Source organism: Chiroxiphia lanceolata, chromosome 13 (genome assembly GCF_009829145.1).
Source record: "Chiroxiphia lanceolata isolate bChiLan1 chromosome 13, bChiLan1.pri, whole genome shotgun sequence".
NCBI lineage: Eukaryota > Metazoa > Chordata > Aves > Passeriformes > Pipridae > Chiroxiphia > Chiroxiphia lanceolata.
This window is the reverse complement of record NC_045649.1, coordinates 2,187,112-2,209,407: the sequence shown is the minus strand read 5'-3', so window position 1 is coordinate 2,209,407 and position 22,296 is coordinate 2,187,112. Positions and strand designations below refer to the sequence as shown.

The window sequence follows — 22,296 nt, the reverse complement described above, 5'->3', positions numbered from 1 at the left end:
CCCTGCACACGAGGTGTCCCGGCCAAACCGGGCACCACAAACGAGGTTTGGGGCTGGTTTCTTCTGCTCTTTAGGGACAACACGACTGGATTAATCACTTACACCCACGTTACTGACTGCTAATGACAGTAAAACTTCGCAAAACTCACTGCAGACAGGACGTGGAGCAGCTGGAGCGTGTCCAGAGAAGGGCAATGGATCTGGGGAAGGGTCTGGAGCACAAGTCTGATGAGGGGTGACTGAGGGAGCTGGTGGGGCTCAGCCTGGAGAAAAGGAGTGACCATATCACCCTCTACAACTCCCTAAATGGAAGCTGTAACCAGGTGGGGATCAGCCCCTTCTCCCAGGTAACATGTAACAGGATGAGAGGAAACAGCCTCAAGTTGTGCCAAGAGAGGTTTGGATCGGATATAAGGGAAAATTTCTGCACAGAAAGGGTGGTCAGGCACTGGAAAAGGCTGCCCAGGGCAGCGGTGGAATTCCTGGAGGTGTTCAAAGGGTGCGTGGATGTGTCACTTGGGGACCTGGTTTAGTGGTGAGCATAGTGGTGCAGGGTTAACAGTTGGACTCAATGATCTTAGAGGGCTTTTCCAACCTTAATAATTTCATGGTTCTTGCTGCTTGTTTATTGATTAAGTGAAGTGGTCACAGCACCAAACCTGAGAGAGTTCAGGAAGCATTTGGACAACACGTGGTGTGATTCTTGGGGTTGTCCTGTGCAGGGTAGAAATCAGACTCAATGATCTTTGTGAATCCCTTCCAACTCATGATATTCTGTGATTCCATAATCCAGGCATCCCTGGGGTCCGTCTTGGTGGAATTACTGACACCAGATGATGCTGGGAGGATTTCAAAGAAATGTCAAATGCTGCATTATCCCAGTAGCCCAGGGGATCCTTTATCTTTCATGGACAACTCTATGCTTCCCAGAAGCAATCCATATTTCCATGTCCTTTAGTTTGCTTTACTTAAACATGAACCACTCCAAAGCCTCCAGTAAAATTCTGTGATCTCATTTACATCTCAGTGTAAATCTGAATATATATATTTACAAAGATAATACACTTCCATGCTATAAAGACTGCTTGACGTAATAGGGAAGGGAATTTTCCAGGAGCAGGATGGCTTTGGCTCACAACCAGCCTCCATCGCAGGCTCCTAGGGCATCGCTAGGCATATGAAATTCACCTCCTGGGAGGGTGGGGCGTGTCGTAGCCGGGATTTCCCCGGGCGTGGGTCTCAGTGAGGACCCCACACCGGGACTGACGCGGGACAGAGCCTCGCTCCTTCCTCCCGTGTCCCCCCGGAACGACCGCGCCCGGCGCCGTTTGGGCCCCGCGAGCCGCCGTAGCCGTTGCCATGGCGACGGGCCCAGCGGCCCGAGGAGGCGCCGGGAGCGGCCGCGGAGGCCTCGGCCGCGGGCCCCGCGCCCTGCCCGGGCATGAGGCGGGGACGGGGCCGCTGCCAACCGCTTCTGCGGGGAGAAGGTGAGGCAAGGGAGGTGCTGGAGGTGCGGGAGGGGTTTACGCCGCTCTTACCAGAGCGGCTGCTCGGGAACCCGCTCGCCCGGCTCGGCCCCTGGTGCCTGCCCTGGTGCCTGCCCCTGCGTACCGCTGCTTCTCTCGCTGACTGCCCTGAGCACCCTGATAGTGACTTCATGCCTTGTTTTTTGTATTCAGCCTTTTCTGGAGCTGGGTAGAAAGGAGTGCTAGGCATACCCACAGCATAAGGGCATCCCATCGGGAAGGGGAGGCGGAGTGTCTGGACAAGGGGCAATGCCTTCACACTGACAGAGGGCAGGGTCAGATTGGATATTAGGAGGAAATTATTCCCTGTGAGGGTGGTGAGGCCCTTGCACAGGTTGCCCAGAGAAGCTGTGGCTGCCCCATCTCTGGAAGTGTCCAAGGCCAGGTTGGACAGTGCTTGGAGCAACCTGGGATAGTGGAAGGTGTCCCTGCCCATGGCAGGGGGTGGAACAAGATGGGCTTTGAGATCCCTTCCAACCCAAACCATTCTGTGATTCTCTGCTGTGTCCTCTTGGCACAGAGCTTTGTTTTTCATCATTGCATCAGCTACAAGCCATTGAGTTGTCAGGGAAAGGCAAGAGGAACTTTGGTCCTGAAATGGGACAAGCTTTCTTCCTTCCTGAGAGCCTGTTACAGCCAGACTCTGCTCTGGGATGGCTGCAGCCATAGGGACAGCCCAGCCAGGAGGCAGCTTCAGTCACAGAGTGTTTGACAGAATTCTGTCCAATTGTACCAAAGTTTTGGACATTAAATACCATAGTGTTAAAACCATCCAGTGTCACAAACCAGCAAAATCTTGCAGCAGAACCTCCTCCTTTTCTTTCCAGGATCTCTGTGGGCCTGTTTCTCTAGCCAAGGTCTGATTAGGAGAAAGGAAAAACCTGGGAATTTCTTCAAATGATCTGAGCAGGTTTTGTATCAGGTAGCTCAAGGTGGTGCACAATAAAGTTTTCAACAACCTAATGAGAAGAAGATGGCATGATTGGAAACTGTTTCTCATCAGTGATGAGCCAGTTGCCATGTAGCAATTTAAGCTATGAATGCAGGCAGATGCTGCTGATTACCTCAAAGGCTGCTTGTTGATAGGACTGTGCTGAGGAATATAAATTATGTTTTTTTCTATTCTTACTCACTCCTCTACCAGTTGACCCCAAAAGACGTTTCCAGCCCTTTGCCTGGGGCTGAAGGACTGTTGGCATACCAAGGCTGGAATTGTCCTGCTCACTCTCTCTTCCAGCCCTGTGGCGTTGCTTTGGCACTGGAACCATTATCAGAAACATCACAAGTGAGCCAGAGTCCTCCTCTTTTTCTGTCAGCCCTCTCACGTGCAAGTTAATCAGACTAATTGAAGTTGCTTATCGTGTGAGTTGTTAATTGCACATCCTCTTTAGTTACTAAGGAAGGGTGGGAGTGGTGCAGAGGTACTGGGAGTCAGCTCAGGTCAAGCAGAGCTTCTCAGTGCTGGTTTTGTGGTGCTGCCCCAGACCTGCTGCCTGGTTTGCTCTCCCTGGTATCTCTTGCACCTGAATTTTCCGTGAAGCAGAGCAACCCAACTCTCTGTTGTTAGAAACTCCTCCCAGCTCTGTGGCAAGTGAAAAGCAGCAACTAATAATCCAACACAAACCAACAAAAGGAGAAGTTGCCTCTGAGCTCGGAGCTGTTGTGCAGTCAAGAATTGTAAACATCTGGAACTTTCCAGGTTATGGTTCATAACTCATCTTTGCAGTTAAGTCTTGCTGTGTCGTGCCAGGAGTCCAGATATTGTAGGACAGCTGAATAACCAAACTGCTTCCTGCATGGATGTCCTGCATGTGCAACTTTCAGTTCTCTTCCTCTAGCAACAGTCTGATTTATACTTGTGTTGTGGAGTAGCTCCTGCTTCTTTTTCCCTTTTTGTCACTGAGTTATCGGTTAGCTTTTTCAGTTTCTAGTCTTTGCACTTCTTTTATTCCTGACAAAGGCATCTCTGTTTCCTTGTGCTAAATTGCAGTATTAGACTGTGTGCTGCCATGGGGCCACAGGCTCTCACTGCACGTGTCTGCACGACCTGGCAGGGAGACCTGGCATCTCTGAGACAGGTGAAAGTGTTTGTTCTGACATCCTCCAGGCATCATCTGACAGGAACACATCCCCAGGCCACAACATATCATACTGTCTCTCCAGGCTGCCTCCAAAATACCCTCTTTGCTCTTTTTGCTCCATTTAGGTCTAGAGCCATTCAAAAGACTGGCAAAGCCTGTGAGTTTCCCTTAGCTGCAAATTTGGGGTATGGTTGTTTCACACAGACATCAGCACTTGCTTTTAGCGTGTGAAATTGGTTTTACCCTTTTGTTCCTAGTGATCACAAATCCCCCATGCAGAGAGAAGTCCCTCCTCAGATGTGTCATTTTAGTCTCTCTAACTTGGTCCACCTTGTAGCATGTGTCCAGCACCAGGGCTCGGGCACAATATTTTTGTATCACGTCCTTTTTGTTTTCCATTTTTGATTTCTGTAGATGAATATCTGCAACAAACCTCATAATAAGATAGCTCCAGAGGATTTGGGTGAAGCTGTCCCCGAGGTGCAGGTCCAACGTGCTCGAAGAAATGGCTGGAGCTGGCCTCTGCACCTGTTCCAGGTCATTGCCTGGCTGCTGTACCTCTTCTTTGCGCTGGTTGGCTTTGGAATCCTGGTTCCTCTCCTGCCCCGCCACTGGCTGCCCGCTGGCTATATCGTATCCTTTGGTCAAGAGGAGTTTGTTACAAGGGCTGTAACAAACTGTCAGTGGTTTTTTTTTAACAGCAGTTAGCATAGGAAGCACAGGAGAAAGCAGCTGAACCAGAATCTTCTTCTGAACGATAACCATCACCTTGATCTTGTCCTGTCTATAAAAACCAGTTGTTTTGAGATCCTCACTTTAGGTCACTGGTATTCTGAGGTTTGAATTTAATGCTTAACAGCCTGGTGAGAGTTTATAATTTGTGAGCAAGTGTTGGCTTTTCTCATCTTTCTGGCAGCATCTTCCTGGTGAAAATAAACTAGACCAAGTGGCTCAGTGACGCTTGGTGCTTGCTTAGCCAGAACCAAATAACCAAGAAATATTACTGAGAGAATCCTGGGAAAAGTTCTGAAGAGATGGGATGTGCATTTTACAGAATTTATACATCTGATTTATGTTAGTCTATGAGTCTTTGATATGTTTGGGATGATTTTATGTATCATTGTTTTAGTTACATCTGTGTGATTTAGGCATTAATGTCATTAGCTCACAGTGTTCTTGCATCTACTTAGCTTACCCAAATCCTTGGTACTATCACAGCTCAAACCTCGTGAATTTGTCTACCAAATATCTTCATAATGCAATCTAAAGTCATTCTAATTCAACAGATTAATGTATCCCAAAGTTTTACTTCCAGTTAATAAAGCACCAATGTCTCTTTTGTGTCAAAGGCAAATCCCTTCCCATTCTGCTACACCAGCCATCACAGCTCCAGTCAGCTGGACCTCTCAGAGACCTCAGTTTTTTTCCTTACTACACTGCTCTATTTTCCATAGGCCTTGTTATGATCAGTGATGTGCACATCTGGGTGTAACCAGGAGGTTAATTTTTGCACACATGCTTATTTAGCTGCAGTGTATTGAAAAGCAAACCCTTGAGCACAGGAGTACTCCAGGCATGCAGGGTTGCTGCTTTGCATTTGCATATTCATATGTATTTGTATGTTATTTCCCAATATCAGCAGCTACTTCAGGTGTCTGATCAAAATAAGCCTAAAATATATTTGTTCTGACTTGATACTGCATTTTGAAACAAGAATCCAAACAGGTAATGTTTCAAGGAGCAATGACAAATCTTGGATCCTGGCTGTAAATTATGTAGGAGCCTACTCTAAAGGGGTGCTCCTCTTTCTTGGAATTCTGGCTAAGGAAAAGGGAAGCAAGGTGATCAATACTAGTTCCTTGATGTGACTTTTGTTTTTTCCTTCTTGGAATTTGGTCCTGTGAAGGGACATGTGCACAACCTTAACCACTCTCCTTTCCAAGGGGTCTGTACGGACTGAGAAATGTGGACCTTTGTCAGCAGGGTCAGATTCTGGTAAGTAAAGGTAACTCTTAAAAACTCCCTGTGCTAGGATTGATGTTTCTGTGAGGCAGCATAGTACACAATAAGGAAGATTGTTCCTGTAGAGTTAGTTATCTTTTTCTGGAGGATATTTATTACAGTGCAAACATCTCTATTAATATAAACTCCTGCAATCAGTTATATAGTGGTTTCCAATTCTAAGTCATATATTCCTCATCTGCATGGGCTTTGTGTATTAAGGATTAAAAGATAAATTTAAAGACATTAAATCCTTAACTGTGTGCTTACTTCAGTGTCCAGGAGTGTGTTTTATCTACCATTTAGTTGTTCATCTTACTGCAGTCTCCATTGATCCTGCGGATGCAAATGTGCGAGAAAAAAACTATCTGGGGCCTCTGGCCACCTTCAATCGTAACCAGCATGCCCATGTCATTGAAAACCATCACTGCCATGTCTGTGACGTGGATGTGTAAGTATCTTTTCTTCCTATTTCTGTGTCTTCTTTACCTTTGCACTTCACCATTAGTCTGTAATGTCAGACTGAACTGTTGAAACCGAGCTCCTGCGGCGCGAGCTCAGCTTCATCCCGTGGCAGGGTTCAGGTGGTTGGGTAGGGACCTACTGTCAAATGTGTGCAGGGTTCTGTGTTTTGTTTCATTGCTCACATGTTGTGTGGAGAGAGCTGTTGTGTTCTGTGTTACCTGGGTGTTGGTGTTTGACCTAACAGTGTGTAACAGTGTGTGTGTGTGTGCTTGTATCTGGCTGTATACTAATAAGGTAGCAGGAAATGCCTGAAGGGCAGGCATTAAGATCAAGCTTTGTAGAACTGCTGAAGGGATTCAAATCAGAAATCAGCAATTTCCAGTTTAGAAATCATGCAGTGCACTGCATGGCAAATTTGGTAGTGTTTGGGATTGGGGTCCAGCAATGCCAGATTCGTTTGGGAGTTGAAGTGCTCTTGGTGCAGAAGGTTTTCACACTATCACCAAGATCTCTGCTGCTATATTCCCCCCTGTGTTTGTGTCACTGGAAAGTCATGGTAATGAGCTGGTGCTGCCACGCTAATGCCACCCTTTCTTTGGCAGGAGTGCCAAGTCAAAGCACTGTGGAACTTGCAACAAGTGTGTATGTGGCTTTGATCATCACTGCAAATGGCTCAACAACTGTGTGGGAGAGAGGAATTACTGGTAGGAGCCTGGCGTTGTGACAGGAGCAAAACACTGCATCAGTAATGTCACTCCTTCTCTTCCCAAGCTTCTCCTGCATCTCAGTCCAGTCTGTACTCAACCACACAGAACCACTTTTCTTTCAGTTTCTGGCTGAGTAAAATCAGTCATGAGAAAATTAGGCGGAAAATACAAGCATGATTATGATGTTCAAATAACCAGGGATAAAATCCCAACAATTAGAATTTTGTAACTGAACATCTATGAGTAAAAACAGAGGACATACTCTTATTCTTTGCTATTAGGAAAAGCTTACAGGATGTTAATTGGGTGTCCTTAGTGTTTCTGAGAGCTGGAGTGGGAACAGAACCATGATCATGCTGTTCTGATCTGAAACCACCTGCATCCAGATTGTGTGCTTTCCCTACAAGACTTGCCAGCTGGCAGGATTCACAGCAGCATATAGACACCTCTAATCCATGCCAGGTTTCAGATAAGAATAAGCAGACTATCACTGATGCTTCTCAGTTTACTTTCCCGCACTAAAACCCTGTGGAGAGCAAAGTGTTGTTGCTGCTGGGTGCCACGTTTCACTGCCTTCAGATTTTGTGCAGGGAGCTCTTTGTCTGTCCTAGATATACTTGAATGTTTTGTAACCACAGCTGCTCTAAAGGGTCACAGTTTAGTCCCTCAGGGTAACAAAAAATAAGTCAGACTGTTCACCAGTATCTACCATAAGTGTAAGAAAGTGTGACAGTAATTTGAGACAGCTGTCTTTATCTCCATCTTTATTAGAGTCTGGGATATTGAATTGTATGTGTGATGTTATTGAAGCCACTGAGACCTCTCCCCTTCTTGCAGGCTTTTTTTGAATAGTGTTCTGTCTGCCATCCTGGGCCTGGGGCTTCTGCTGCTCGTTGCTTTCTACGTCTTTGTGGAGTTCTTCGTCGACCCCACGATGCTCCGCTCCGACCAGCACTTTGATGGTACTGCAGCGCTTCAGTTGAGCACCCTGTGAACCAACCAGCATATCTCCATATGGGTTTGGGTTCTGTGGGCTCTTCCACTCAGGAGGAACTCTGTTCCTTACTCTATTTTATATTTCTGTTAGAGTATCTCTGCTCAGCTGGATGGAGTGTCTTTCCTTACAGAGCTAACTGCTCTTCCTACAGTCCCCACAGGCACCAGATTTCTTAGGCCTCCAGTGCACAGTGGGTCTACAGCTGCTTTTGAGTTAACAAGATTTCCAGCTGTAAAGTTTAGTTAAGAGATATTTCCTACCTGGACAATCCTTTTAACCTCCAATTCCCTTTGTTTTACAGCTCTAAGGAACCACATGGACCGCTGGCTTGTGTTTCTCCCTGCATCTCCTGTTGAGACCAAGGCACCTGCCATTTTGGTCACAGCTGGGATTTTTATTCTTCTGAGTCTGGTGACCGTGATCCTGCTGGGCCACCTCTTGACCTTTCACATTTATCTCTGTAGGTGTTATGTTCCTGTCCTCTGCATCCCTGTTTTGTTTTCACTTTATTTGCTTCTACTCATCCTGCATTCACTGTGTGTTCACCCGTGTCACAAATAGACACACATTGTGCAAGATTGCTATTGGAAAGGTAGAAAATTGGGGGTTAACATCATACTTGAGTTTCCCCCAGTACCAGGTAGGCTTATCAGTGCATGTGTAATGTGGGGCTTGCAATGGGCCTGTACATTCATGTTTGAGCTGTGTTGTCCTGGAACTGAAGCACGTGGGAGAGGATTGGAGAGACCAGGTGGGATGAAGTGGTCAATCCTGGCATGGTGCCAGCAATGGCAGATTCAGATTGACTCTGCATATGGGCTCTGTGAGTCTCCTCACTGTACCTTGGGTCTGTGAGAGAGCCTGTTTCTCCCTTATCCCAGAGAAATGTGGATGTCCTGAGCTAAATTTCTAATAGGAGCCCTGACATCCAGGCCAAGGTCGCTTCATGGAACTTGTACCATATTGACACAAGACTTGTGGAATTCAGGGGAAGAGGCTTTCAGAAAGGCTTCTCTTTAGATCTCCTGGTTGTTGCTCTGTCAAGAAGGGGTATTTATATTTGTTTATGTACAGATGGGCATCAAAACCCTTTTTTCAGTCATCGTCTAAAATGAAGCCAATGCTTTTTGGCTGCTGACGAAAGTCGTGATGGGAAAAGATCTTACACTTGTATTAGATGGTGGTGCCAAAACTAGGGAAGGAGGGATGTGGTGGAAGAGAAGTGAAGGACGGCAGTTACAGAGGATCCTTGGATGGATTTTCAGGTTCTCAGTTAACATCTGTGCGGGTGCCAGCACAAACTAGGTCAGCACAAACCAGCGCGGCTCCAGGAGCAAACCAGCTGCAGTGCTGAAGTGCAGCATTCGATGGGTGAGTGTTCCTCAGCTGGCACGGGTGTTACAGTCAGTGAGGACACTGTCCTTTTCCCTCTAGAGCCTCTCTGAGCTTGACTTAAATTTGGTCATGCTGCAATTTTGCTTTCTTGGTGGAATTGACTGTTGGCTTTGCTGGGCTAATGGTGATACCTGGGGATTCAAAAGGTTGATCTCTAGAACCGTGGAAAGACAAAAAGCATATCAAAGCTGGGGCCACTCCAGTGAGGTTTCTTTTGGATGAAAAAGGATTATTCGGTTTAGTTCTGAGCAGTATTTATCCTGTCCTTGTGCACAGCTTCCACCAGAGGGTGCTCCGTGCCTGGGATAGAGACCTTTCTCTGCCAGGAACATGCATGTGCACTACACACGCAGCTCTGCTCCGGGTTCGGGGGATTTTTGGTTGCTCTTGTCTTGGGGTGGTTCTTTTTCCTCTTTCAGAATCAATTTTGAGCCAAATTAACTTTTACTTTTGGCTCAATTTTTAATTAATTAATTAATTTAATTATTGTTAATTTTTGCTAATGTTTTGTTACATTAAAATCTGCTGCCCTAATGAAACTGGTTCCAGCTGTGCAGAATGTAGTAAGTCCTTGCTTTAAAGGAGGGGTGTTACCATACTGAAACCTATATTTTGTGCTACATTTGAGTATGCATTGCACTTACAACTGCATTTAACTTAAAACCTGGGTTTCAGGGAGATGGACAAAGTATGTCTGGTTTAATTCCTCTTATTTCACATCTGTAGTTGTCAATAGTCTCCTCTGAATGCTTTAAGGTGTTTTAATGAACTGTCTACCCTCTTTTGGGACTAGAAGTACAGTTTACCAATTCAAATGTAATTACTGTTCATAAGTATTTTTTCATAAACCTTTTTATTTTTAAACAATTAAATTACAGAAAGAAAATAGCATCTCTGTGAGTGGTAATGCCCTTAGGCTTCGCATAAAAAACCCTGGCTTAAGGCAGGTATGACTTTGAAAATTTAGAATCTAGTTTTGTTACAAGCACAGCGGAAATTTCAGAGTTACTTTCCTGATTTTAATTACTTATGGTGATCACTCAAAAGGAAGATGTAGGTTATTCTCCAAATAGAAGGTCCATGTGTATTAAAAATTACTAGTCTTGCAGCACAGCACTTCACAAACGTGGAGGGAGAATATATTTTTTCTTCAATACTAAGAGGCCAGTAGTCAGCAGAATAAAAAGAAAAAAGTAGTAGGGAATATAGGAAGGGAATATAGGAAAGGATATGTGGCTCTTCACAGGCTGTGATTATATGTTGTGTGTTATGTGCTGCAGTGTTATCTGGCCAAGAAGTGCAGAGCTGTTTTAACTAAATAGCTCTATTAAAATATTTTAAAAGTTACACAGTAAGTACTCAGACACCGACGAACTCTAAATTAAAAAATGGTTTATAGCCCTTTGCTTGTGAAGCAATATTCTGTTTCTCAAAGAAAGCAAACGGTGCCATTCTAGGAGCTCTTGCCAGCACTCTGCACTGTCCCCATTAAGTACATTTGCTAATCACTTGGCTGCAGACTCACATTCATCTCTCTGTGCTCTGTCTTCCTGGCCAAATGGATCCTGAATTTTTATTTCTCCATAAGGTGATTGCTTTAGCAGAGGGGCACCTTCTCCTCTGCTCTCCCCCATTTCCCTGTGAAGTCATCCTCTGCTCCTCTGGCTTTGAGAGATAAGATATTACTGATACGAGTGTCTTCAGGCAGAGGAAGGATTTTAGTCCGGATGTCCCGAATCCCAGGCATCTGCTTTAACTGCTGTGCTTCTGTAAAAAGGAGGAATAACTACCAGGCTGTGCAGTAAAAATCCTCAGCATCCATTTCTGGGTTTTGTTCTTTAAAAATACTTACCATAGCAGGGTCATTGTGGGAGGAATGCCTGAGTTTTGGACCCTGATAAGATTTTGGGTCTCACGAAGAAACCGAGCTGCTCAGAAATGTCACGTGCTTTTGGTCATTTGTGGAAGCAGATGTGTTTGTGTGGGGGACCTTAAGAGCACATAAACTCTGGGACGTGTGAGCTCTGGGCACATCTGTTTGGCACGAGGCAGGCTGTGCATTTGATGCTCACTGGTTTGCACATGAAGTGCCTCAATCCCTACAGGACACAGTAACCTGAGCAATTTCTTCCCTCCATTTAGCATCACATACCTTCTGATTGCTCACCAAGCTATTCATACCTGTTGGGTATGAATAATGGATTTGCTCTGAAATGAGCTGAACAAATTACTGCAGTCTAGAAGGCTGTACCATTATATGATGGTTTAGAAGAGCAGTGGGACTGCAAGGAAGCATTGTGATGATGACAATAAAGGATATAGTAAGGTGCATAAAAGATACAGTACAGTACACAGGTACTTTTGGCTTAGAGTATCTGTCCTCTTGTGTTTATAGTTACCATTGGATTGTGTGGTTATTCAGGCTGTTTGTGTAAGTGCAGTGAGGAGTGGCCTTTCCTGTGCTGACAGATCTCTTTCTTTCCTCCCAGTGTGGCACAAGCTGACGACGTACGAGTACATCCTGCAGCAGCGGCCACAGCAAGAGGCAGAAAAAGTGGACAAGCAACAGGAGCCTTGTTCCTCCCAAGTGAGGCCCAGTCAGGTACTTGTCCTACTTTCAGTCCATTTCTCAAAACCAGCCTCACTTGTCTGCAGTGTAAAGGTTGCTTCACTTTTCTGAGCTCCAGATTTTGAAGGCAGTTGCTAGAGATAAGACTTTAGAGGTACTTTGATGGGGTTGAGTAGGATGTGAGAGAGTGTAAGGCCTGTAATTCGATGAACACTTTAGGCATAAGCAAGCACTGCTTTCAAAGGAATCAATCCCACCCACTCTCTTCCTCCACCACTTGTTTTGGGCCCTACAGTGTCTCATCTCCTCTGCCAGCACAGCTGTTCGTTAGAACAGGGTGGGGGAACTCATCTGAGTAACAATAAAGTTATAAAAAAAATAGTTGAGTTGGCCCAGCTCCCTCCCATTTGGTTCACCAAGCAGTCACATAAATACCTGGCTCAGCACGAAGGAGGATGACTGAAGAGTGGGAAGAATCCTTTCCCTGGAAAGGACAGGACCAGCTGTTTAGGTGGCAGAGCACATCTTGGTGGCCTGTGGGAGCAGTATCCCAGGTCGTGGCTGCAAGTGAGACCAGCTCTAAGGCTGGAGAAACTAATCATGGAGCAGCTGATCACACCAATAATTTAACCATCTTCAAAGTGAAAAGGACACCAGTTGTTCAGAAATGACCCAGATATCTGCTTTTCTTTGAATTGAGACTACATAGTGATAAGGGTCCTTGTGATTACCATGATGTTGATCTGTATCTCTGTAAAAAGAGTTCTACAAGCTCTTTAATGCTGCTGCACTCTGCAGAGGCAGATATACCCTGCTCTGAATTGAGAGGTTCAGTATAATTTATTTTGCTACAATTATTGGATTAGCTCAAATTTTGACCAGACAAATTATGTACAGGGGGTTGAATTAGAAAATTCCAGAAATTCTTCCTAGTCTAAATTTTTCTGTGATTCTCAGTCCTGTGTAACTTTTCACTTTATGCAAGTTACCTACTATACAACCAGTTTTATATTTCATAAGAAATCAATTAAATCCAAGCTTTACTCATGTATCCTCTGTAGAAATACTGGGATCTCTCTAGACTCATCCATGGTTTTTCCCTATCAAAGCAAAGGGGAAAGTCAGCTAATTCAGTTTTGTATAATATGGAGTCCCTAGCTTTTCATATTTATATTTTTTTAATTGTTTTGGAAAAGTTGAACTTTCAGTTTAAACAGAGGTTTCCATAACAACAAAAATATTTGGCACTTTGTCTCACAGAGCTTTGCTTACTATGAAAATTAAAACAATAATAAAGCATTAGCTCTAATCATCTAGTTACTGAATATGAATTGATACTGAAAATGCATTTGAACAGGAGTGAATTTCACGTGTGTGTGCACATTTGGGATGTGCAGCCTTTCAGTGGTGTTCTCCTGTTTGCACTGGTGCTTCTCTAGATATGTGTGAATATGGTTAATTTGGAGCAGCAAGCCTGGAAGGAGCAGGGTGAAAAGGAGTTTGGTGTTTCAGGGCTCCAGTCCTTGGGGAACAAGAAAGACTGGATGATGCCCAGTAACATTGTTAAAAAAAAATGTTAACCCGCCAGATTTTCCTTGTTTCTTACATAGCAACCAGAGATAAACACAAACAAATAGATTGGAGTAGGAGGACACCAAGTGACTTGCCTTTTGTAAGCTGTGTTGAATACAGCCTTCTTTAGCTTGAACACAGCAGCCCTTTGTAATTGATCCAACATGTTGTGAGCATAAAATGGAAATCATCCTCTTCCCACTTTTGTCTGAACTGCTCATTCATTTTAGGGACTAAGAAGAAACATGCATTTCCCCTTTAATCCCTGTTTTTGAGCCTTATTCCAGCTGCGGTGTTGGTTTTGGCTTCAGTTTTCCATGTTGGTCTGTAGTTAAGTCTTTGGCTATGTTCGGGTTTGAGGATTCTTGTTCAGGTTAAAGGATTCTTATGTACTTGTAGAATCCTTCTCAGAACATGCACAAAGCCAAAGCCCTAATTTTGCACGCTTAAGTGGTTCAGATGTCACAAAAAATGCAAACCAGTTGGACACATTGAGCCTTTGCCTCTGTCACTGTACCCAAAGCAGGATGTGCAAGTAACGATTTTTTCTGTAGGCTGTTGCATAGCAGTCCAAAACAATACAAACTAAACCAAAACTGATGCTTTAATGCATAATGCATTCATGCCAGGGAGCTGGCTTTCATATGAGGCCAGATGGGATGTGATTCTTCTCACATTCCTAAAGCTTTGAACTTGCTTTGGACACTGATTCAGGTTGATGAGGGTTGATTTTTAAATAATAGACACAGATTTTACTCAGCTTCCCTCAAATTTTCAGCATTGTTTCTTTCTTCCAGTGTTGCCTTAAGATGAACCTTGTCTTCACTCTCATCCTCAGAGATCCACTTTCCCTGGGACAAGAGCATTTTTTTCCAGTTCAATTCTGCCTCTCCTCCAGGCAGACAGCACTTCAGGGCATTTGCTGTCACTGAAGTGGTTGATAAGGGCAGCTGCAGCAGGCAAGGGAGCTGAATTCATCATGAGCTTGTAACCATGGTCCTTGGGGTGGACACAGCTGGTGTTTGGTGAGCAGGGCCAGGGTTTGCCCGGTGGTCTGTCCATCCCGCAGTCTGTTTTCAGCAGGACTAACAGCTGAATCCAAACAACCCAGCTGCAAAGAGTAGCTTGTCTTGGTGCTGCAGTGGAAGGATTCTGGCTGTCCTGCTGATGCCTGGGAGCAGAAGGAGGCTTGGACTCTGCTGTGGCTGTAGTTTCTGTCACACTGAGAGAACATTGTATTTTCTACTGAGCGAATCTGCTTCCATTTGTTTCCGCTACTCAGCTTTAGTGGGGTACTTTCATTTCTGTGGCTGCTTTGGTTATACATTATTTATAGAAGGCTGAAATGAACAAAATGGATTTTAAAAAGGCTCTTTCATTCCCCCCTTGGAAAGAAATCGTTCATGTTATTCTTGGGATGAATCATTTATTAATCTCCCTCGCAGTGCTGGTCCTGCAGTCCTGTTTGTGCACTGTGGACATTGAGCCCTGATTGTTTTCAGTTACTCTGCACACTGGGATGTCTCCTGCTACAGCTCACTTCAGCCACGACCTGCCTCCCTCTGAAAACACCTGTGCAATTACAGAGACACAAGACTGTGTCTGGTCTCCTTCACTTGTAACTCAGGTGCATGAGGCCTGAATGTATATCTTGGTTGTAAATGCCCCCAAGGAGCTTTGAGGAGACAATTTGTGCACATTTGGTGTTCAGTCAATGGTCAGCAATGATCTGACTTGAGTTACAAGTTCTATGTGAAATACATGCAGTAAATTTCTGTGGATTATTAATCTTGCACTTGCTTAAATCCTGCCTGTAATAGATCTAAGTAGCATAATTCTCAAGCCAGAAACTCTTAATAGTTGCAATTGCTAAGCCAGTTCCCTTCAAATTTTATGTTGCCATCTATAAAACAGCTGCAAATTCCCCTCCACCTCTTTCTTTTTTCTTTCCAAGAGCAGTTAAACACAGAGCATGTTAACAAAATGCAGCAATTCTGAAGTGTTTCCAGTTGGGCAAGTCTCTTATCTCACAATTGCATGAGTACAGAGACTCCAGACATTGATGCCAAGATGTTTGAAAGGAACTAGTGGTTTTGGAAGTATCTCTGCTACATGGGGAGAAGGCTGGCCAGAGGGGATCAGACCAGTATGCTGGCTCTGACACTGGCCAGCTCTGGCTGCTGAGACAGAGTATTCTCTCCCAGCACTCAGCAGGGTGTGTTAGGGGCTTCTGGAGCACAGAGCTTCAAACAGCTTTGTATCTGCTGGTTTCTCACATGAACCTTTCTCACTTCTTGAGTCCATGTCACATTTAGCACCTGCAGGACCCTATGGCAGTGAGTGCCACAGCTTATTTCCACGCTGTGTCAGAAATGCAGCCTTTCTTCTGTTTCTTTTGAAACTACTTCCTGATTTTTTTCATTTGATGCTCTCTAAGTGCTGTGTTAGAGAGCTGCTAAACAATCATTCCCCATAGGCTTTCTCCATTCATATCTGCCCTGAGTATTCCCTCTTCTGACTGAAGAACCCTGGTCCATCAGCTGTTTCTTGTACAGAAACTGCTCAGTGCCTCTCATTGTCACTGTTCTCTGTACCTTCTTCCTGGTCTTCTGTGGTGAAAGATGCTGGAACTCTATAAAGAATCCAGTGTCCAGGCTTTCGATGAATTTATTGAGTAACATGAAACTATTTTCTATTTTCTCCTTTTATTTGCCTTTCCTTTTTATCCCTAACATCTGAAATGATTTTCTTGGCTGCCACTGAACGTGCAGCTCCAGGGATTGTTTTCTAGTTCAGAGACCATGGCTCTGTCTATAAAGTTTGCCCTGCTTTCCCCACGTTCATCACTTTCCATCTTTACCTCTGGCAACATTGATTTTTGTGTGCCATTTTCTCACCCTGTAATTCAGGATCACAAGGTTCTTCCGCAGCTCTTTGTGGCTGACTTTCATTTTTAATGCCTTAAATCAGGGAGTGTCATCACCAGGCTTCTCACTGCTCTGCTCTTTTGTTGATTGTTTATGAATTTGGTGAAGTACAGAGGCCCTGGATCTCTCAGGAACCCATTTGGGGGATGTCCAACTCTGACTTCATTTTCTCAAATTTGCTGATCAGGCTGTTCAGAAAAATAGGTCTTCATGAGCTTGTTTAAGCTATTTTTGAAGCTAATGCCTATCACATTTTAAATCCCTCCCTCTTTACCACCTAAAAGTTACCTTAAAATGAGTGTCTTTATAATCACTGGATGCTAAAATGCTTAAGAGGAAATTGTCCTGCTGGTTATTCAAGTCTAAGAGGAGCTGATAAGTAGTGTCAGGGTTCTTCTGAGCATGGTTTATCCTTTTTGATAACAGGGCTTCATGGCCTGCATCCCTTGGTACTCTGACCATCTTAACTGGGTCCTTCTGAGGGAGAATTGGAGTCCTTTTCTGTAATGCAAACACTTGGATTTAGGAGGCTTATTTATTGAGTCTTCTTATATGTATCTGAAAATATGCAGTTTTCAAGTTCAGTGTGGCAGTAGTTTGAGTTCATCTATACCTGAGGCAAATGATCAATGTATCACATGCTTTTTTTAAAAAACAGAATTTATCAGCCATACAGGATCACACAAGAAACAGCAAATACTTTATGTTTTTCCTGTATGTTTCATGCTTTCATCTTCCTTGCCATTTTGCATTTAAAAATCGTTTTTTGCATTCACTGAGTAGTTCCTCGGATTGAACTGTGTAACTAATGGAGGCTTTAAGTGGTATTTTGAATGTGGTCCCAAGAAATGACTAAGCTGATCTCTCTAAGTGTGATTTGGTTTTGAGTCACACAGAATACTGCCTGGACCAAATGAACGAATCAGGGACTTCTAATTGTGTCAGTCTTGGTTTTCCATCTCCTTAAGCAGCAGACTCCTGCTGAGTTTCAGCTGTGATACCTGCAAGGGTGGCAGAAAATGTCTGGCATGAGGACAGACATCTGTAATGAAAATCCCTCTTCTCCACTCTGTGTCCATAGTAGTCTGAAAATGTTAATTTTTTTTTTTTTTCCAGGAAGCAGACTTATTGTCAGGTAACCCTGGCTATACAGACCCTGGAATTCAAGCAGTGGAATTCTCAACAGTAACTTCAGGAAAAGGGTGAGAAGAGTCTCCCAGCAGTGTCTATGGTGAATGGGAAATTGTCATCAAGGTCACTGATGGACCCTAAGACAGAAGTACTCAGGAGGATAGGGACCACCAGTATTTTGACCAAGACACAGTGAAATCTTTGAGTTTCAAGAGGGGGTAAATACTTGCTTTCCCTTCCCTGGGAAAATATCATTCCTAGTATACTCTATTAATGCTGTTTTACAGTAAATATTTTATATCAAAGTGGTTTCTATTAATTGTTTTATGTTAAAATTACTTTGAAGATGCCTGATTTGTCCTGTAATTCCTGTATGTGCTCATTATAGTTACATGATTTCAGGTTGTCAAGAGATGCAAAGTTTATAACACAGGCAAGCACTCATGGGAAAAGAAGATCTTTGTCTCTTAATTAATCCTTGCCTGTTAACTTGTGTCCCTGGGAATTTCCTTCATATTTGGCACAGCTGTGGAGGAAAAGCTCCCCTGCAGTTTTGCTGAGAATGCTGTGCAAGGCAGGGGAGGCTTCAGTCAGGCTGATATGTACATGCAAGCAACAAGGGAGTCAGAGTTAAGTCCTGTCTTAGGGACTCACCTTGTGTGTCTGCTGTGTGTTTTAGCTTTCCAAAGCTCTACGTCCACAGCAAAGAAGGTGACCCCGAGCAGAGCTCCTCCCCAGACCCCCCAGCTCTTCGCTTTGCAGTCCCTTCTCAGGTAAGCAGGACCTGCTACACCCCAGACCTCTGCTGCTGACAATCCCCCGAGGTGCAGGGGCACACACTCACTCTAGTGCAGGCTGTGCTTACCCCCTGCTCACACAGGGCATGAAGCTTGAGCCTATGAAACAGCTGTCCAAAGTCTGTGCTCCTGGTATTCATGTATCTGCATCCAGATGCTCTCCCCTCTTGCTCAAATCGCAGATGGTGGTGCTCTTCCCCTTTCCTCCAAGCTTATTATCAAAATCTTGTCATCTACATGATAAGAAAAACTCCTTTTCATCTATACTTGTATTTGTCCTGGGATGTCCTGTGCTATGCGAGTTTTGGCCCCTCTTCTAGTTTGGCTTTACCAATACAAGTGATCAGTGTCTCATAAACCCTCCAGCTGTATGAGACAACACACAGAGAATCACTGTATGAAGATAATGTGTGTGTTCATTCAGTACCTGTTCTCTATCACTGCTTTATAGCAACTCAGTCTTAAACTATAAAATATTCTTGGACTTTGGTTATACCTAGTGCTCATTATTCAAAGTAGAAGGAATTAAAAAGAGGTGGCAAGTAAAAAAACTGTCTGTCTCATTGCTTTGGGCTGATAAACTGACTTCTCCTCTCTTGGGCCTCTTGCTTTCACAGCAGCAGAAGAAAAGAAGAAAGAAGATGCACAAAGCTTCTTCCTCGGCAGTGGACAGTGGATCTAAAGAATGTGCTACACGTCAGCCCTCCTTCCCAGATCCCCAGTCAGGTGAGAGTGCCCCACTCAGTTTCTCTGCTGAATTTTGTATAAATATAGGCATGATTTTCCTTAACACTGGTGGATCAGCCACAGCAGAGTTCCTGGGCTTGTTGATGTCTTCGTGGGGCTGAGAGATCTCTCTCAAGCTTTCTGCTCCCTTTATTTCCATCTGCAGAGTTCCCAGCCACACCTGCTGCCACCTCACCTTGCCACAGCCTTCACCTCTTAGTGCTAGCTTCTCTGAGAGCTGCTATGCCCCCCAGCATCATCAGCCTCATCCAGGCAGCAGGACCCCCAGCTGACTATCACTCAGAGTCTGCTGAGTCCATGGATGAGATTCCTGTGGCTCAGACTCACCTTGAGAACACAGCCCTTCAAGGGCCTCCTAAGAATAACTCAAGCAACTCTCAACATTATCCCTTGTCCACAGACAATCCCAGAGGTGACAGGAAGAAGAACCTGTATTCTGAGCACAAGGTAAAAAGGAGAGGCTGCCAGCAGGACAGACGCTTGGAACAAGACCTGGAACTTTTTCCTAAGGTTCCTGAGGTGTTTGTAAGTAAGAGCAGTGGAGAACCTCTTGTCCCCCAACTCCAGCCCAGGGAGAGCACAACCGAGCCTGACCACAGAAAATGCACCAGCAAGCAGCATGTGAGCAGACATGATCCATGCTCAAAGGACATAAGGACAAACACCACAGCGGCCTAGGGATCAGCATTCCAAAGCCACAGCCTTTGGGAACAGTGTTAGTATTGTGTAGAGGCCTAAGGGGCTCATCCCTCACTGTGCATGTGCTGTCAGGCTGCAGGGGGACATTTCTCACCCTCAGCCAAAGGCAAGAGGCAGCAAAAGGTGGCAAACCTGAGGCAGACCTGTTGCTCGAGAGAGTTCCAGTGCTTTCCTTAGGAAAGGTCCAACCCCTCCTGGCCCTCTGCACGCTGGTGCTGCAGGGACTTCCCGGGAGAGTGTGTGGGGAAGAACCAGGCTGTATCTCTGCTCTTCCCTGTGCCCTGAAATCTGTGTTTCCCATCTGCCTAAACCTGTCAGTCTTTGAATCATGCGCAGGGGCTTCAGCAGGTGGTCAGGGAGTAACCTCAGGATTGTCCCTTCCCTATACCGCTTTCCACTGTGCCCCCTCAAGCCAAGTCCACCACCAGCATGGTCTCTGGAAGGCAATGTAGTTTGACCTGTTCCCCCTTCCCAGCAGCCTGGGGTGCCCCACAGTGCAGCCTTCTCATATCAGAAGCTTTGGGATACAGCAAGTCCTGAAACCTTTCCATTTCCCAGGCTGCCAGATCTGCATTAGTGCCCAGCCAAGCCTGGAGTGTGTGTGGTGCAGAAAGATCCCACAGCAGACACTGGGGCACACAGCCAGTGCCTCGAGTCACAGCAGCCTGTGCTGGGGGTGAGAGGCAGGGATCTGTCTGGGCTGCTGTCCTGCAGCGCCTCAGCTTTCCCTGCCCTCTTGGCTTCCCCAGGCAGCATGTCCTGTTACAAATTCCTGGCTGAGCACTGAGGCTGGGGCTTCCAGCAAGCCCATATCTGCCTAGCATCCATCTAACCTCAGAGCCCGGGAGAGCAGCTATGCACAGATCCCAACAGGCCTTGCCACAGGCATGGGAGTGCCTGACATGATTTGTCACTTGGCAGCCATGGCACATGCACAGCCCTGGCATGGCCGGTGCCCTGAGTGGCAGTGGCTGATGTGACCAGTTGCACCATTTCCAGACAGGCCCCTGGTGCTGGTGAACAAACAGGGAAGAATTAGGAAAGAAAAGGAAGCCGGGGGAGTCTTCATCACCCTACCAAATCTTTGATGCATGGACAGCACAACTGACCCTTTGTCCAGACTACGGTGGGTGCAGGTGAGGGAAGGACAGGGCAGAGCAGGTTTGCTGTGTGAGTCAAGTGAAGGTGTTCTCCCCTCACCTGTCTCAATCTGCAAACACTTATCTGAAATGGTTCAGAGCAGGACAGGATATCTGAGGACAAAGGCTCTTTGGGCACAGCCAACATGGGACAGGCAGGCTGGACTCCCAGCCTTGATGGGAGAGACCAGCCCCAGGGAGAAAGACTTGGGGGTGTTTTAAAGGGCTGCCTTACCACTCTTCTCTGTTGTCTGATTTTTGTCTCCTGAAAGAACTGGGATGAGGAGCCTTGACTCCTCATCAAATTACATGATCCATTGATCAGCAATGTAATGTAGCTGTTGAAGTAATTTTGTCTCAGTTTGCAGGAAGGGCTGGCCTGTGGTCACCCTCCTTGCAACTTCCCTTGCTGCTGTGGCTAAGAGCATCCACTGGCAGTGTGACCCTTTGGAAAAGCAGGTGAGTGTGGGTCCAGCCTTTGTGGGCCAGCACATGTGGCACTGGGTGTCTGCAGAGACCAGGGCATCTGCTCACCAATGGGTCCTGGTTAGACAAAGGCCTTCCTCTTGTTTCTCCTCATGTCCACTGTCATCCAAGGAAACTCTGCAGCAACACTGGGCTCAGGGTTTTCCAAGGCCAGCTGTCCCTCCACCAGAAGGCATTGGTAATTCCTCTGCAGCAGGTGCCCCTGAGGAGACCTTGTGTGTTTTCTTAATCTCTGTCCATGCAGAACTAGTCCCAAAATCATGTACAGAGCTCTGACCACAATAAAATTTTCTATACTCTTTGCTAAACAGTTTCCTCATTTTTGCAGCCACTCCTGGATCTGCCCAGTCGATGTTCCCAACTGTTGGTTCACTTCTCCCTGAGCCTCTGATGTCCCAGCAGGGCTCAGCACCATAACCAGTGTGGGGGTGACAGCAGTCCCCTCTCCTTAGGGCCTTGTGGGTGTTACATGGGACTACCTTCCCTGAGGGGTAAGGATCAGGGATCACCTTTTCCCAGAGGTGTGTAACCAGCCTGGTTTCTGTGCTGGAGCAGGGTGAGCAGCAGGGGGAGGAGGCCCAGCCAGTTCTGCATCGGGATGCAGAAAAGCTGCTGTGCCCTTCGGGCTGAGGGGAGCTGGGTTTCTTGGTCTATCAGATGTCTAGGGGAAGAAACCTCTGGCATGTCCTGAGGTGCCAGGTTTTGGGCTCAGTCTGGGAGGGAAGGGGGAGCATGGGGCTCACCCTGAGGTTCCCATTTAGTCCTCCCCTTCCCAGGCTCTACTGCCCTACTGAGAACAGTGCCAAATTTCCCTGTCAGACACAGAGACACCTGAGAAGGCTCTCTGCCCCCAGAGCCCCCAGCAAGCAGTGCAGAGCCCCATAAGCTGCTGGAATGTCCTGGTTCTGCCCAGCCTTGCAGGCTTCGTGAGGTACAGGAGCCAAACACCTTTTTTTGGAGGCCAATGGGATCCTGGGCAGGGAAGCCATCTTTCTGCTGCCTTCAGCTGGAACATTTTCTCTACTCTGCTGAATAACTCGAGGCTGCCAAACATTTC

The 22,296-nt window shown here is 45.8% G+C and overlaps 1 protein-coding gene across 7 annotated transcripts; it reads left to right on the top strand.

The window, feature by feature from the left end:
* The first annotated feature begins 1,377 nt into the window (after positions 1 to 1,377).
* ZDHHC1 (zinc finger DHHC-type containing 1) lies at positions 1,378 to 21,540 on the top strand. 7 transcript variants are annotated; one of them, XM_032700833.1, is made up of 13 exons: positions 1,378 to 1,487; positions 4,022 to 4,240; positions 5,551 to 5,602; positions 5,933 to 6,059; positions 6,676 to 6,777; positions 7,618 to 7,742; positions 8,079 to 8,237; positions 11,662 to 11,774; positions 17,357 to 17,375; positions 17,412 to 17,442; positions 18,051 to 18,144; positions 18,786 to 18,894; positions 19,316 to 21,540. In XM_032700833.1, exons 2-13 carry the CDS (start codon positions 4,022 to 4,024, stop codon positions 19,591 to 19,593), a joined length of 1,428 nt encoding a protein of 475 aa, XP_032556724.1. In that variant the 5' UTR covers positions 1,378 to 1,487; the 3' UTR covers positions 19,594 to 21,540. The 7 variants fall into 7 exon arrangements, with proteins under 7 accessions (XP_032556724.1, XP_032556720.1, XP_032556725.1 ...); XM_032700831.1 differs by adding an exon at positions 2,354 to 2,436 and having other exon boundaries at positions 1,381 to 1,487; positions 17,357 to 17,442; XM_032700830.1 differs by adding an exon at positions 2,354 to 2,448 and having other exon boundaries at positions 1,381 to 1,487; positions 17,357 to 17,442.
* The last annotated feature ends 756 nt before the right edge of the window (positions 21,541 to 22,296 follow it).

What these genes read in the sequence shown, in the direction of transcription:
- ZDHHC1 (XM_032700829.1), top strand. Translation starts at nt 4,022, where the DNA reads ATGAATATCTGCAACAAACCTCATAATAAGATAGCTCCAGAGGATTTG. An exon ending in GGCTGCCCGCTGGCTATATC is followed by an intron (nt 4,241 to 5,550) that starts GTATCCTTTGGT and finishes CTCCTTTCCAAG; the next exon opens with GGGTCTGTACGGACTGAGAA. An exon ending in GACCTTTCACATTTATCTCT is followed by an intron (nt 8,238 to 11,661) that starts GTAGGTGTTATG and finishes CTTTCCTCCCAG; the next exon opens with TGTGGCACAAGCTGACGACG.